Source organism: Falco peregrinus, chromosome 5, assembly GCF_023634155.1.
Source record: "Falco peregrinus isolate bFalPer1 chromosome 5, bFalPer1.pri, whole genome shotgun sequence".
NCBI classification, from domain to species: Eukaryota; Metazoa; Chordata; class Aves; order Falconiformes; family Falconidae; genus Falco; species Falco peregrinus.
In genome coordinates, this window is record NC_073725.1 from 49,789,791 (window position 1) to 49,806,699 (window position 16,909).

General features: G+C 44.8%; 1 protein-coding gene across 19 annotated transcripts in view; it reads right to left on the reverse strand.

Annotated features, from left to right (window-relative positions):
* Nucleotides 1–11,046, reverse strand: part of PARD3 (par-3 family cell polarity regulator) — a 458,092-nt gene extending 447,046 nt beyond the window's left edge. For 6 of the 19 annotated variants that reach the window (XM_055804336.1, XM_027781616.2, XM_027781619.2 and 3 more), the window contains exon 1: nucleotides 10,571–11,044. In XM_055804336.1, the coding sequence (XP_055660311.1) occupies nucleotides 10,571–10,690 (120 nt within the window). In that variant the 5' untranslated portion in view covers nucleotides 10,691–11,044. Of the gene's footprint in view, nucleotides 1–10,570 lie in introns of all 19 variants that reach the window. The other 13 variants (XM_055804335.1, XM_027781614.2, XM_055804334.1 and 10 more) reach the window with 5 other exon arrangements.
* Between the last annotated feature and the right edge of the window lie 5,863 nt (nucleotides 11,047–16,909).

Consider the following 16,909-nt stretch of genomic DNA (forward strand, 5'->3'; position numbering starts at 1 on the left):
CATCCAAGCTAATTACTTCATATTCAAATATCAAAAGAATATTTAACTCGGCACAAATTAGCTTTTCATACAAGCTAGCTCCCCTTTGCTGCTGCTTTCATTCCCCAGCTAGGGAATTCCACCAGCAAAGGAAAATTCCTAACTCCACAGAGACAGGGCAAGAACCAGAAGACTTTTCAGCGAAATATTTTATGAACCCCAAAAGATACAATACTGGATACTCATTATCTGTACATTCCAATTTAGCAGGGGGCTTCAAGCTAGCAATAGTTATTCTGTGGCAACGCTAAAGCAACAAAATGGTCATCCGTACTAATAAAAGAGAAATTTATAAGACACTGATAACAATAACATTTCACGCATATTAACAACTAGGTTTAGCATTATGTTCTGAAGTGATTGCTGGGCAGGGGGTGAGACTACTCCCTTGTCCAATATAACCACAAGTTAAATGCACTGTTTTACATGCAGAGCCTAACATTTTCTTTTTAGACCAGGTTAGCTAAGTCTAGAAAATATAGAAGGTTTCCTCTTTAATCAAATGGCAGCACTTAAACATACAAATATTTTGCATAAAGTTACAGACACTTAAAACCACGTTCACTAGCTGTTTTACAACACAGAGCCTACGCTGACAACTCCAAACTTAAAAGACCTACTTATTTCCCCCAGTCCACTTTTTGCTGCAATTTCTTAGTTCAGACTTAAAATTTTCCAGAATTATTACAGACCACATTTATTTGTGCTATTTTGCATTTGAAGAAAAACTAGAAAAAGCAATAAAAGCTGCTGTTAAGAAAACTCAGCAGAGCAGAAAACATCAAACCTATCTTCCCAACTCAGTATTCCTAACGCCAGAAAAAAAACCTGTTCAGTATAGGATTTAGAAGTGATGCTCTGAACTCAAACCACGCCCAGAAGACAGGACTCCCAGCTTGACTGAGTGAGGACAGAGGTGGTGTCCCGTGTGCTGGGGCTTTTCCTTTGCCCCATCCCCAGCCGCCTTGGACCTACAGCGCGCAACAGAAGCAGCATCTTTGTCAACATGAAACAGTTAACTTGGTACACACCCTCACCTCGATCCAAACTCGCGCTGCCACCTGAGCACTGAGCACCCTCACAGGAGACCTACAGGAGCTGGAAGCTCAGCCCAGGAGAGCCACGTCCATGGCCAGGCTGGGCTCCCCTCATCGCCCTCAGAAAGAAGCAGCATTACTCCTCTTACCCAGTGCTCATCTCTCTGTAATAAAAGGCAAAAACCTGTAGCAGAACAAGCAAGACGTATGAAGATGACTACTCTCCAACTGGTTAAATACTTACAATTGCACAATTTATTTTTTTTTTTTAACTTTCATCACTGCCTAACATTTCAAGCTAGCAGTCTTCCAGCAGCCTGGTACTGCCAAAAGGTGGAGATAAATTCAAGGGGGGGTAAAACCCTTTCCCTCTTAATCTTCCCAGGCTGCACACAGCACCGAGTCCAGAGACTCATTCACCAGGAACAGCTAGCCACCGCAGCCCAGCCACCACAGCCCGGCCGCCTAAATTCTTTTGGTACTTGTAGCTGGCCACTTTCCCAGCACTCACAGCTGCAGGCAAGCAGTCTTCACAGGAAGGCAGAGGGGAAAAAACTGACAGCACAAACAAATGCACACTTAAAAAAATGCAAATAACTCTTGGTACAACAGGTTCTTGGAGAGACCAAATTAAATCAAGCCTTGTTATTCCACTTAGCGGTTTATTAAAGAAGCTAAAGGTTCTAAAGCTTCCAATTTATTCTTTTTTTTTTAACTCTCATTTAAGTTGTTATAGCAACAAAACTTTTAGGCTACTTGGTCTCAGAGACACTCCAACATCCCTAGATGTAATTTTTCCAATTTTTATTAAATTCTGCTCCTGTTCCTTCCTGTCCAGAAGGACTCCTAGAACTTGGAACAAAGTTGTTCTTCTCATTATATGCGCAAAGAGGTCTATCTCTGCAAGTTTCTCACAAGTAGGATATTGCTTCTGACATTTAATAGAGAAGAAAAAAAAACATTGTGTGGCCTTTGCCTAGGGGGAAGATAGAGTAACTCAACAACTTTGAAAGCACATGCAAAAAAGATGGGGTAAGGTGAAGCTACTTTTTTATTTAGTAAGTGTGACTACATTTCTTCAAACAAACGAAAACACCTAAGTGGGTGCCACACGCAAACATACAGGCACTCCCAAAAGTCCTATCTCCATTTAAAACGTTTTATGCCCACGTAATTTTTTTTTTCCTATTAGTAATACAACATGAACACCAGAAACATTTAAAATTGCCATTCTAAGTCTGTAAATACATGCATACCCGGAACAAAAATCTTACAAACGTGGCCACTTAAAAAGAAAACTGCTAACGATATACCAGCTTGCTCCTCCTGAAAGGATTCAAAATCTTGCTGCATTAGCAGCAGGCTGAGCGTGAGAGAATGTGGAAAGTACGGCCAAAAATGTGACATCGCTTCTCCAAAATAGCGTCTATTTTCCCTACCAAATCAAAGATTCACTACTTTCACTAAGCTTATTGCCCAAAAAGGGAAGCTTCCTATAATATATTCCACAAGTTTCTTTTTAAAAAGGAAGCCTTTTGGGTGACATCTGTTGTGCCACTGCGGTCAATTTCTCATCCTCCTCCTAAACTGACCACTTACCTCCAGGGCATCAAGTTATCAAGTTTCTTCCCATCTTCAGCTCTGTATATTTGTCCATACTTAATTTAGCCCATTACTATCTTCCTTCCACACAAACTGTTTCCCTCTCGTGAAAGAAAAGGTACTAGGATTTACGCTTATCTATCCTTACCCCAAAAGCACTTCCTTTCCCCAGTCTCCAAGGTCAGCCAAGCCTTTTTGCCTCTCCTACAGAAGACCACCCTTCTCCCCACAGTCATTTCCCTTCTGCCATCCCCGTCTCTTACCATAAAAGTCCTGATGAGCTGGAAATGCAACAATCCAGGAGGCGACACCCACCAACTGCTCTAGCACCAGAGCATGGTGCCTGGCAGGAACACAGCCCAGCTCCTGGGGTGCTAATCTTTGCTCCTGGGATGCAAGAGTCACGCTCCCTTCTCAGGGAAACACACTTGGTCTCTATTACTCTTCCCCCCCACTGGAGACCTTGGCCCTGAGATGTAGTATGTGGGATCTAGTCCAAGAGTTTTTAGTAGGAATACATTTCTCCTCTTGTCTGGGACTAAATATATTGTTTATCGTGTATCACTGTGCAGTAAGAAACTGAAGTAGGAAATAAGTTATGTCATGTACCAGCTACCCGATTCAAAAAGAACCGCAGCAAATACTGCAACAAAAAAGTTATTAAAATTATTTCTCATTTAACAGGTATCTGGAACCAATTTGAGAAAATACCTAAGGCTATCAGTAAGTAAATAAAAATCTGACATTGCTAAAATATTGTAACAAGTAAAATTAATGTGATTATCTCAAAAACAAAAAGGCTCTAATGCTCACTTAATTTAAAATTATTTTTCCCCAATTTAGAATTTGACTCATTTCTCTTTCACTAGTAATATTAGTAATTTTGACAAGTATTATGTACATCTGTGGTGCTGTATTTTTTTCTTTCTTATTTTTTTTAAACAGCACCACCAGATTATGTAAGTTAGCTCAAAGGCAGTTTAGTTTTTTGGTGGGTTTTTTTCTGTCTTGCAGTACCAGACTTGCTGTGCATTACAGTAAAATGACCTCAAAAAAACAAGCAAAACATATAATGCATATTAAAATAGGAGGGGGGGGGGGGGGGAAGAAATAAAGCACAGATGCCCTAAAGTATCTTGCAGAATTTTTTAATACTTTTTGCTCCACTTTTTATTTTCTTACTGCTCACAAAATATTTCTGAGTGAGAACATCTGTGCTATACTCTGGATTGATGTTAGAGGAATTCCACTTTATTTTCAATATACATAAGCATTGGTTCAGCATTGTTGCCGTTTTATCCATTCAATTTATATTTGGATGAAAAGGTTTGTTTTCCTTTGAAGAATCAGGAAATTGTTCTAAAGCCACATGAACCGTGTTCTCTATAACTAACGTCACCAGCATTTCTCCCCCATTTACTCTATCTTATTTTACCAGATTAAATGTGCCACAACCAAAAGATGTCGTAGTCTGGTACAACTGAGAAAGTGTTACTTCCAGTGGTGTTTTTATAACAGAACCAAAACATCTGTGACCGTTACAAGCAAAGTTAAAGTGTAAAAAGCTATGAGAATCAGATGGTGTTCCACTGGTGGAAGGCTGTCGCCCAGGAGAAGAGAGGCTGGCAACTCCCTAAACCCCAAAATGCCTCCAGGAACTGTTCTCTGAAGGCACTGAGCACTTTCACAGGCTCCTCTGCCGTCACCCCCTCAGAGCTACAGGAATTGCTCACAGCAGCTAAACGATGGGTTTGCTCAAAGGGAAATCGCTCTCGAGCCACTCTTCCACAAACACACACTTCACTTTGATCACCATTACTTAAAGCCGAAATACTGAGAAACCACATAATGCCAAATTGAAAGCAATGACGTATCCCGTCCAGCTAAAGATAGGTGATGCTCACATCAGCCAGCCACCGCAGCACCACACATACCCTTTACTGATAGCACCCTCAAAGCTGAAAGGCTCGCATGCTGTATGCTTTTTACGCCACTCTTTGTAAGCACCACAGAACTCAGCCTTCCTCTTCATTAGCCTTGAATAATCCCAAAAGCGCTTACCCTGCTTGCTCTAACAAGGGTACGGCGGCAAGAACTGGCAGAGAGGGGCTGCAGCAAAGCCCCGCCCAAGGTGCCCCTGGGCTTGTGTGGCTCCCCACCTCCGGAGCCACAGGTCCCCTCAGGCACACTGCTGCTGTTCCCATGGCAAGGGGCCTCCACAGCCGCTGCCACGCTTCATCCAAAGGTTCATTCCTACCTTCACCCTGCAACTTCTCCTGCAATGAGTGAGAGTCACCTGTATTCACAACAGAGGACAACGACAGGAAAGCATTCATTTCCTTGAAAAGGCATAGAAAGTTGAAGAGAAAAGGTTAAAATGGAGTTTTCCATAATGAGCAGAGGGAAATAAATCATCACTACATGCAAAACACAGCCTTGCATTTCCAGCACCAACTCCCAAACCTGCAAGATCATGCGACAGCTTTCTAAACATGAAGCAATCGTGACCCATTTCAGTACTTTTCTTCCTTAAATTAGCAGCTCTCCACTGCTGTTCACAGCTTTCACCAAGCCACAGGAGAGCGAAGCTACCCATCAGCTGCCTTTCACTGCTACTGCTGCTGGGAGCCCAACATCAGCAAGGAGGTCAAGAGCCAGCTTGAGAAAATTGCCAGCAGCCCCAGGGAACCTGGGCTTTCCTGGTTGACCTCAGGTAAATCAATGAAATACTCCCCAGCCAATAGCAAATGCAGAGCCCAGAGACTTCATCCTGGTGGTGTCGGCTAGCAGTAAAACAGTCAACTGGGCAGCAGGACTGAGAAGGGGGGTGGGGGGTGTTGGTTCTTTTTTTGGGGGGAGAGGGTTCCTGAACATTCTGGAAACAGCCTATAAGATTTCTTTCTACTTGAAACAGGCTCCAGACTTACGCAAGTATCAAAATGAAATCTAATTCTAAAAAAAAAAAAAAAAAAAATTATGCTAAATTTATCCATTGTGGCCCTTCAGTATTTTCATTACAATTTTAAAGGGGTCTCTGCATGGGCGCTGTGGAGGACCCAGCTAAGCCTGCGTCCAAAACAGCTAGACTCAAGCAGGGAACGTGCTAAGACCAATACAAACCCCAAGTAAAATCAGCAAATTTTCATACCAATCCACGCCGTGTCTTAGGATCTATAAACAATGCCCCAGAGACAGTCATAAACAACTGTGAAACTGTTCGCTTTGCAGAATATAAAAAGCATCAAAGTCGTCATTGGGTACCTGGAAGACAACCTGCTGTCCGGGAGCTGACTTTTAAGCAAATCATCTCAGCTCCCAGTTAGCTGCCACTGGGAAGGGGGTGGGGGGAATACCAAAAACAGGAAGAAAAAAAAAAAAAAAGCACCACACATTCACTGAGACTACTTCTCTTCTGATGAATGTCAGACATACCAAAGAGGTGGAGCTTTAAGCTCTGGGTGGCTTGAGCTTCCTAAATACAAATTATGTGAGAATATGGTCATTTGACACCTGTTACCTTTGCTTACACAGCCAGCTTTCCCCGAACTCTGGTCTCTTATCAGCAACTGCCTTCAAATGCTATCAATGAGCAGACTGCAATTTCTTTTCACAAATATTAACATAGCACAGCTTTTAAATTAACAATTCAAGCATTGTTCCATACATCACAAATGCCTGAAAACTTTATCTCCCATAACATTAGGTGGGAGGTGAGGGGAAAGGTGTCTCAAAAAGGTCCTCCTAAAATCTTTTTTGATTCAGCAGGAAAACTTCTACTTACTTAATCTATACAATTGGGGTTATAAACAAGGTCTAGGAACCTGACTACAACCTCATGGTATGCAGGACACCAGACCCAACTATCACAGAGACTGAACGATCCCCATAGGATTTGAACAACTCCTATAAATCTGTGATTTCTTATTTCATGTTCTTGTTTACCATGTTCAATTACATCACACAAAGACAATACAGCAACAACGAAAATTAAAAAGAAACATACTATGCCTACCCATTATCTATGCATGCTTATTTACACCTGCGAGAAAAAGAAGATAAAAAGTGAAACACTTACAATATCCCAAGAAACCCAATGCACACAAGGATTATGGTGACAGTCAAGTCACCAGAAAAAAGAGTCAGAAATGTCTCTGGCTGCAACTAGATCAATCCAAAGCTACAGGATGCGCAATTATTTCTTTTTGCTAAAAGGTTACCCGATACATCATTTCTGTAATAACTTTCCACATTTTAACACCGGCTTATAGTCAATCATTTCATAAACATGATCTCAACTGTGTATCTGTCTGCTCCCTTTTGGAGCAGCTCATCATCACTTGTCATTAATGTTAAGCCAGTCAGGTGTGGCTGACTTCCCCTCCTCAAAATCCCTCTTAACTTCTTGCCAGCATTTTTTTATCATTATATTAATCGCTAGGAAGCCATAAGCAGGACTACATCGACACAAAACCTGCACAGCCCCTACCCAGCAGGGTTTGGAGAACACACCTACCATTTCTCAGGCCAGCTGACCCCTGCCCAAATTGTACTCATTTAACAGTCACTCAGAAATTGTTACAGTAGCCGCATCAGTCCAGCCACACAAACAGCATCACTAGCATGCCACCACACAAACAAGGTTTCAATAAGCATGATCATTTTTTGCTGACTCCAGTTGCCCTGGACAAGGTGGGCTTTACAAACATCTCTTATCATTTGCTTGTTCATTCCCCACAAACACAACTTGATGAAAAAATGGATCATGTTTCAGACACAAACCTTTTTTTGGAATAAAGGTAAAGGAACAGAAAGATTTCCTATGCATGCTACACAGACCAAACTTCAAGCACAGCCTGGCATATTAATAACTTATTCCATATATAAAGATTTAGCGTTGACAGTAGTGTTAACCCATAATGAATTTTTTGAGATTTATGAATCCTCATCAAAGACAACTGCATCCAGAACTAACTGCAGTAACTAGGTGTGTTATCTATATGCTTTTTAAGTCTTAAAATTTTACAGAGAAGAGAACTTTACTATTATGTGGATTATTTTCCATAAATATTTTTTTCCATTCTTGACATGTCTCTTCAACCTAAATAGTACCAAGCCAAACTAAAGTGAGGTCAAATCTTGACGTTACTTGCTCCTGGCAGTCCACAAGCATGATACCAGGCTGCCTCACCACGATTGCAGAGGTATGTCAGAAGCGCTCACCGTGCAGATCACTAATTGCTAATCACAACCTGGAAACCATGACAAAGCAGGAGGTAATCTGGGAACGGCTGACAACTCAGTTTGCAGAGGTTTCAAGCAGTTCTCCTGAAGGAACTGCTGCATACAGTGGATACATTTTTGCAGGATGAGAAATGCTGGTTTTCCTGTAAGTATGATAACCATAAACTTAATACAAATATTTTGAATAGTCTTCCACCAGATATGCCTTTTTTCTGTAACAGCACAGGGGTGGTGAAGTAGATTTCAGTGTCAGCTTGATAACAGCTGCCAGATTGTTATGTTCATATGCGCACACATACATTCATCCTCTTGGTTTAGGAATTACTTTTTCCCTCCTCCTGCCTCTTTCTGAAGTGAAGATTTGCTCATCTGCTGCACTAGTTTAGGGAAAAAAAAAAAAAAAAACACCACCTAACTGCTATAAAAAGGGTAACCTATGAAACTCTGCCATTAAAACCATGAAATTACTACGTTACTCTACAGAGAGCTCAGCAAACAGCACCGTACATTTAATTACAAGACACGGAGGATCCATCTCCTTATTACCTAAACATTGCCACAGAAAATCTTTGGTGAATTTAAATCAAAAGTAAGGTCTGACTGTGACCATATAAGACGCTCAAAGAAAGCCCATGAACTGTTACTGTTTTCAGCCACAGTATTTCCATATAATAAAAACAATCTTAGTAATTATGGCCACCTCAGGTCCACACCAGTGGCATATAGCATAACCACTATATAAATACTAATAAATAAAACCACCGTGTCATTTTAAACACAAGACCGGGAGCTTCGGTTACTAGGGGCTAGTGAAAGTCTGGCTGCACCTCTGCAAAATGTCTGTTTAGTAAACACACAGGCACGTTCAAAGAGAAATTGACATTATTTTTCCTGTGTGTTTCCAGAGGTGGGTCATTTCTTTCCTAAACAAACCTACACATTTGCAACTATGTAACCTTTCCCCGGTGACCGGCAGGCATTCTTCTCCTGCTCACTACTGCAATCACTTGCAGGCTTGACATTATACTGCAGAAGGTAATTGCCATCCCTTCGTGCAATTTAACAGCTGGAAACAAGGGCGCAGTCCAGTGCCACACGAGTTACACAGGCCACAGTTTTGGAACGTAACACATCAAAATAATTGACTTTATTAACGGTGTAACACCAATGAACAAATTCTGCAAACACTTCTCATCCGAACGGCCCAGTGAGGCATTCGGTGCTCCCTCAAGGGACACACTCCACTGCTCGCTGGTCTACCTTAACCGGAAAGGTACTTTTGGCCACCGTCTCCTACATGCATTAACTGCCATATATAAACAGCAGCTGGTATGTAGCCACGGCCATATCCCAGTGAATTGTTTTACTCTTTTTTTTCCAGCCAGACTCGCAACTGTGTTACAGGAGGAATAGTAAAAACAGAGACACAATGTGTTAGTGCTGTTCACCACCACGTTCTTCCGGATTCACGTGCGAAGGTAACAGGAACCTCAGTTACTTTTCTCCTCCCAGCAACTGGAATTCTGAGAAAACCAATCTTAAAAATTTTCTTGGGAATCACTTCGAACCAATCAACCTACTGCTCACAGTATTCTTTCCACTGCAGGTTTCAGAGAGCCTGGCAGTTAGTATTTGCCAAAGCAAAACTTCCAGGTGCTTAAGTGTACGGAGCGTCAGGAGGGCTGAGGGGAAAAGCACGCCCGGCTGCCTGCATGGATCAGGTAGAGCACAGGGGAACGGCGCTGCTCAAGTTCTCAGCCAACGACGGTCACATTATCCCAACAAACCAGTTGATTAAAAAGAAGTTTGCAGCACCCAGAGGAAAGTACAGAAAGAAAGAAAGAAAGAAAACCACACACAACGAAAGAAGAGAAAAGCAAAAAACAAAGCCCAACAAGTCGCCTGTGGCAGGAAAGCCAAGTGTGCAGCTGCCTGCGCACCCACAGCCAGGGATTTCAACATGGGGCTGAGGGCGGCCGGCGCAGGCGGCACCGGGCTCAGCCCCGCCGCGGGCCGGGCCGGGCCGCCGCTCCCCGCGCCCCCGGGCACCGCGGGCGCCTCACGCACAGGCGGAGCCGCCCCCCACAGCCCCCAGCGGCGCGGAAGGCGCGCAGGCTACGCGGGCGGCCGCGCTGCGGCGGGGCCCCCCCGGACCCTCGTCCGGCCCGGGGAGGGCGGCCCGCGGGGCGCAGCCGGACGCCCCTGCGGCGGGCTCCCCTCCCACCGCCCTCCCCGCCGGGCCTGGAGGGCCGGGAAGCCTGGGGCTGGATTTCCAGCTCTCCGCGGCGAGTCCCGCCTCGGCCCCGCCACCGCCGGCCCTTGCGCCGCTTTCCCGGCCGGGCTGGGGCGGCCCCCGCGCCGACACCCCCGGGGGCCGCCACCTCGCCGCCAGGCACCGGCGAACAAAGGGCCGCGGCCCGCCAGGCGCCCGCGGGGAGCCGCGCTGGCCGCCGCGGAGGGGCCGCCCCCCCCCCTCCCGGCTCCCCTCGGCGGCGCCGGGCACACGCTCCCCGGAGGGCTCCGCCGCTGCCGGCCGGCCCCGGCCCCGCTCCCGCCGCCCCAGCGGGGCAGCCCGGACTTTCCCCCTCGCTTCCCTCTCCGCTCCGGGAAGCGCCATATTGATCGCGGGCGCCGCTCCCCGCGCCCCTCACCTTGGCGATCGCCTTCTTGTACCGGGTCACCGCTTGCTGGATCAGGCTGAAAACTTTCATGTTCCCGTCCCCGCAGGGCACGACCACCCGCGTCCTCCCGAAGCACACGGTGACTTTCATCCTGCGCGGCCGGGGGGGCTCCCGCGTCCCTCCGGCCCCGTGCAGCCTTCCTCCTCCGCCTCCTCCTCCCCCTCTCCGCCCTCCGCCACGGCCGCCCCCCGGCGGGGCGCGGCGCTCAGCCCCCGGCCGCCGCCGAGCTGCCGCTGCAGGCGCGCTGGCTCCGCGGCCGGCGCGGCGAGGGGAGGGCAGCGCGGCCGGTGCTGCCGTGCCGAGGGAGCGCGGCCGAGCGGCGAGCCGGGGGCCGCTCACATGCCGCGGCGCTGCCCGCTGCCCTGCGGCCACCTGCTCGGCGCCTGCCCCGGCGCGCAGCGGCGGCGGGCGGGGCGGTGGCGGTGCTGCCTCCCCGCTCCGGAGGCGTGGGGCGGTGCAGCGGGGCGGGGGCAGCCGGCCGGCTCCGCGGGGCGCTGGGCAGCGCGGCCGGGGCGGGGGGCGCCGGCGGTGCCGGGCGGGGAGCGGGCCCGGCGGCCGGGGCTCGATACGCGGCGGCGGCACGGCCCGCCCCGGCGCTGGGGCGGAGCGGAGTGGGGCGGGGGGTGCCCGAACCGAGCCCCGGGGGTGTGCGGCGGCGTCCGCCTCGCTCTACCCTGCCGGGGCCCGGGACGGCAGGGCCGAGGCCGAACCAGCGCCGGGAGCCCCGCAGACCCCGCGGCCCTCGCCCCTGGTGGCGCCCTCGGGGGCGGGCGGGCGGGCGCTGCCTGCTGCCCCGCATCCTCAGTCCGGGGGGCGCGGGGGAGGCCGGCAGCGAACGGGCGCAGCGGCCAGCGGAGGGTTCCCGCTGCCCCTGCCGGCGTCTGGCGAGGGCCGCCGGGCACAGGCCAAGTCAGACGGTCTTCGTGGTCCTTTGGGTGTCTGCTAACGTAACAGAACCCGCACAGCAAAAACGGGTGCGGCATCAGTAACGCCCGCATCAATGGAACCGCTGAGCAATCTGCTGCCCAAAGCCATCAGATGTCAAAGGGGTTTACAGATATCACTCATGTTTTGCAGGGATTTTGCTGAGGACAACGGAGTTGCACAGTTGGCCGGACGTTCATCTGGCCTGCCAGCGTACTTCTCTGGGGTAGAAATAAGTGATGAAGCAATTCAGATTAACTACAGAGTGAAGGCAGAGTTCAGAGGACAAGAAGGCAGGGGAAAAAGCTTTCTTTTTTTTTTTTTTTCTTTTTTTCTGAACTTCCATGCAGTACTAGAGACATGAAGTTGAAGGCAGATTTGCAGCACATAACATCAACATCCTTCTACTGCTGCACAGGGCTCCTGGACACGTGTCCTCCGGTGCTCCCTGCCCAGCAGCTGTCTCGCTGGCTGCCCGCTCTTGGTCTCATAGCAATAGTTGTAATAAATAAAAACTTCAAAACTGGTACAAATGGCAAAGCTGTGTAGCAGATACACAGTTAAGCAGCAGAATTAATTCTATTCTGAAAACATCAAAGGTGAAATTTTTGCCTAGTTTAGTCAAGGGTAAGGTAAGAATGGCATCCCTAAACCTTTGCATCCCAGTTAGCAGTTTCTAGGGAAGTAAATGGAGTCAGTTTATATTGGTTTGCTCCCATGTATATCTGGTCCAATTTAATTCAAATCCATGGAACTTTTCCTACTAATTGCATTTTGGAAAGCTTTGGGGCACTCATAAGATCAAATGGTCCATCTGTTGACCTACAGATAATTCTAAGCTTAGATGTTAATTTTATTGCCATTACCCACCTGAGTTACCTGAACTAATAATATAGATGAGGATCTGAATTCTCTACGAGAAACAGTAAGCAGGGAACAAGCACACCTGCCATGTTATAATGTTTATCATATCCCCAGTATTCACCTGTGTAGAATAAAGACAGGAGTTCAGAAAGACAGACATGAAATAAAACTGGAGTAAACAGTTTACAGCTCATGACTGAGACAACTGACACTCCACATTTTTATGGTCATAGCTCACCAAATCTATTAATGGAAAATGTTGAAAATTTCCATTAAGTTGTTGTTTCTGTACTTTTTAGGTGATCATAAGAGCCACTGGAAACATACCAAGAGGATGAAAGAGATATAAATCCTTGGTTTAATATACATGACCTGAGAAACTTGCAAAAACAGATGTAAAAACGTGAAGTCAATAGAGACTCTTCCAAGAGTGTCTTTGACAAGCAGTTTTACAGTGGCATAGACTTTGTATTGTTCAACATTATACTTCAGCTGTCCTTTATGTTTAGCAGCTAAAACATAATGTTGCATATCAGGTACTTTACCACACTGCTATAAAGCTTAGTATTAGATACAGTTGCTGGTCGACAGTAATTATTTCACTGCTTAGACACAGCCACAGGTTTTTCATGTTTTTCTGTGATTTAATTCCTGCTTTTACTGTCTTTAGTAAGCTTCTTGGCAGTATTCCCAGCTGTTCTAACAGTCTCCTGGAAAAAAAAAAAAAAAAAAAAAAAAAGGTAAAACAGTTTAGAAAGAAATATTGATAGTTTTTCTATTAAATGTGTAAAACAGGAAACTTCATAGTGAAGTACAAAGAAAACAAGTTTATCCTGGGATCTGATAGAAGGCCAAAACTTAGACACAGAGACACAGACATACACACGCACACACAGACACACAGACGCACACATGCACGCGTGATACATACTACTGTGGAAACATTTTGAATACAATTTATCCAGTAGAGCGTTTGTTGATGTCTTAGAAGGAAGAATGAGCTTTGACAAACAAAGTAACAAGGCTGTGAGATAGCGCAAGGTCTGATTATGCAAGGTAAAAGAAGTACAAAACATTATTATAAGAGATTATGAGAAAAGGATTATACTAATCAGGAGAAAAATTGGCAAGAGATGCTAGTTTACAAAAATTACAACTGCTTTCCAGGTACTTAATGTGAGGACACCATGTTGCAATATGGGTGGCATATATACAGTTCTGGATGTTGAGTTTTTCTCGGCTAATACCCCATAGAACCTGACGATTCATTATTAACTGGTACGTTGTTGGAAGATTTCCATGAAAAGGCAGTTATCTGTCTGGCAGGAAGGAGATGGATGGAGAGAATCAGAGCTACCTATTACTACTGATTAATATTCAACTTCTGTTAAAAATAGCCACCAGGTTGAAATCCCGCTGCAAACATCAAGGACTCAAGGACTGAGAATCCTGCAACTCAGTGAAGATCACCAAAGTCATTTTTATCTGAATGTTAAAAATATTCAGGCAGTGGAATGCTGCTGATTTCCAGAGCTATTTCACAGTTTATCCTGCCTTTATACTCTATATCAAAGTTTTTTTCTGTAATAATTCTCTATGTGCTCACTCTGGTCTGACAAGAAAACACTGATTCAGTGTACAGTATGTTTAAAGTTCACAGAATTTTAAAGACAGATGTTTCCTTAAGCCAAGTAGAATTAATTCAGAACTGTGGAAAGACCAGTGTCAAACTGAAGAGTAATAGTGTTCCTCAAAGAATTAAAGTAAAAAAAAAAATAGTTATTAAAATCATATAGAAGTCAAAGTTTTTTACAAAATAATAAAAGGGTAGCTAAGTTATATGAAGCAGACAAAAAAAAATTAAACTCTGGCACCTGATATGAGTACCAAGTGCCATTTGTAAAAATTACTTAGTGAATACACCAAACACTACCAGGTTTTGATGATTTAAGGTACCTACATGCTGTTTTCCATACCTTCACAAATCTGACAAAGTTACATTTTACTCTGAGTTGCTAATTTTACCAAATTAAACATGCCTGTGACTATTTGAGGTCTTCCTGAGGGTAACTTTTTAGCTATAGGAGTTGATTGACTTCTCTGCCGTTGTATTTTGTGATTTTTCTAGTACATACTGATGGTACCTCCAAAAAGGAGCAAGGCAATGGTTCCTAACATCTTGTTTTATGAATGAGACAATCATTAAAGCTTATTAAGTAATTGTGGCTAGCTCTGCCCTGGAAAAAAAATGAGGCTGAATAAAAAATTATTTTCTACAGCTTCTCAAAATAGGCTGGGATTTGGGGAATGGAAAGTCCTCAAATCATTAAAAAGTAATTACAGAATCATGCAGGTGCTAATGTCAGACTTGGGAGAAGCAGACACACAAAGTTTGGGAAGAAAAGAAGAGCTTTCTTTGTGGTATTATAGAAGGAAGAAATTGTAGTAAAGAAGAATCCACGATTGCGAGGAAAAGCCACAAGACTGTTGACCCTTCCAGGGGCTCCAGCCTGTGCCTGAAGCAACTTCAGGTAACAAAAAGGTGGTTAGGATTAAAGAATGTTTATAGGTGAATTTACTACTTTTTTTGTCTCTATCTATACTGGTCTTTTTAAAGAAGAATTTTAGAAACTCTACTTTTTAAAAGAATTCTCTTCAAGGATTTTTAATAGTTTTCTTAATAATTCTCTGTGGTTTTCAGCTGTCATCAAACTGTTTAAATGGGCATGCTTTCTCTAAGATATATCAAGTAATGGCTTTGTTGTGCTGACAATTGGGAAGGCCCGAGCTAGCATATCGAGTCACTCTGTGGTGTGGGTGTTTGGAAATAATCCACAGGAAAGGGAGCAGAATCGTTAGAGGTCTACAAAGTGAAAACCATGACCTATATGGAAAGAAAGAAGATACTGGGGTTGTCCAGGGCACAGAAGGGGCATTGCCAGAAGATGCCCGAATAGTCTTTGTGCATGCTGAGTGCTATGGACCTATACCCGGAGCTATGAATTATCGTAAGGAAAACATTCACACAACTAGCTTTACCCAGCCCCAACTCTCATACCACATACTGTATTCGTGCTACGGGCTGAATGGAATTATATTCGCATAATGATACAGGTAAAGTTCTGAATGTCCCCATACTGCAAAACATGTATCTAAGTCAGATGTTGGAGCTGGCCATTCTTTGTTTGCCTTTAGGGCCATGGAGAGTCTGCAGCTTGGTTCCCCACGGTGCTCAGGAGCCACCACAGGGATCGTGCTAGGAGATGAATGATCTGCCACCTTCTCTCATGCCCTTCCACTCACTGAAGCTCTTCTGCAGACTCCAGCCATGCTAGTGGGAGCCATGTGTCTGCTTTTGGGATGTGAGACCAGTTATCCCCACAGTCCACCATCAGTTAGAGCTTCAGCAAGCTTTCCAAAGGGAAGAAAAAGGAAGAAAGAGAACAGTGAATGTTAGCAGCTGATACCAGAAAATCCCAACAGAATTTCACAGGACAAAGCAAAAGAACTTTTACAGATTTTGAATTTTATCCCTGACCAATTTCAAAGGGCAGCTCTAGACATTTGGTCACCAGAGCTTCCCAACAACAACTATGAAATGAAAAAATAATGACTAGATAATCTAAGTAGAGGGGTCATTGCTGCCTAGCCCTATAATATTGAACACAAACATATAAACGTAACATTAGTAAAATTGAGTTCTTAGCAACTTTTCAATTACCATAAACTAGCATTAAAAACTGTAAAAATAGTAGAACTTGAGGGATTCGTGACCACCACAAGAAATCAAGGTGAATGTTGTTAATTTACCGAAGACTGAACTACAGGGTACTTGTAGAATAAATGTTTTTAAGACCCTAGGATGTTTGTTTAAATTTTGCCCGAAGGATTAGAGAAACTTAATGCTTTCCTAAAAATATCAAAGGTCTTTGTCAACCTTCATCTACAAAAGCTACTTGGAGACATTTTGCCTCTGCTGAGAATTTATTGGATGTTTTCATCCTCCTTTCCTTCTTTCTGCCTGTCCAGAAGTTTGCTTTTTGCTTTTCTTCCAGCCTTTACGTTATTGATGAAGTCCCTGGCACAGATTTCCAAACTCTGAAACACAGAGTACAGGATTCCAGCAACTGAAAAGGCTTGTGGAGCCTTTTCACTGGCTTCTGTGGGCTTTGGATCAGGCCCTAAGGCCTTATCTACTCTACTCAAATGATGAATAAACAGTATTAACACAGAGCTACAGTATACTGGGCTCTGTTTGACAAGTACTTGCCAGAGCTGGAACTAATTCAGATACCGTCAGAGGAACCCATTTGCTGAAGAGAAGCTATGCCAAATTATTTGCCACAATCAGGTTTTATCTATTGATGAGCATTCCTGAAAAAATACCTTCCTGTGACATGAAGAGGAAGACCCACAGGGTATGTTAGTCAAAAGGCCCATCAAAAGATGATAGTACATATATTCCACCATACGAATTATTCATGTGGTTGATAAACATATTTAGAACATATTTCTCAGCTG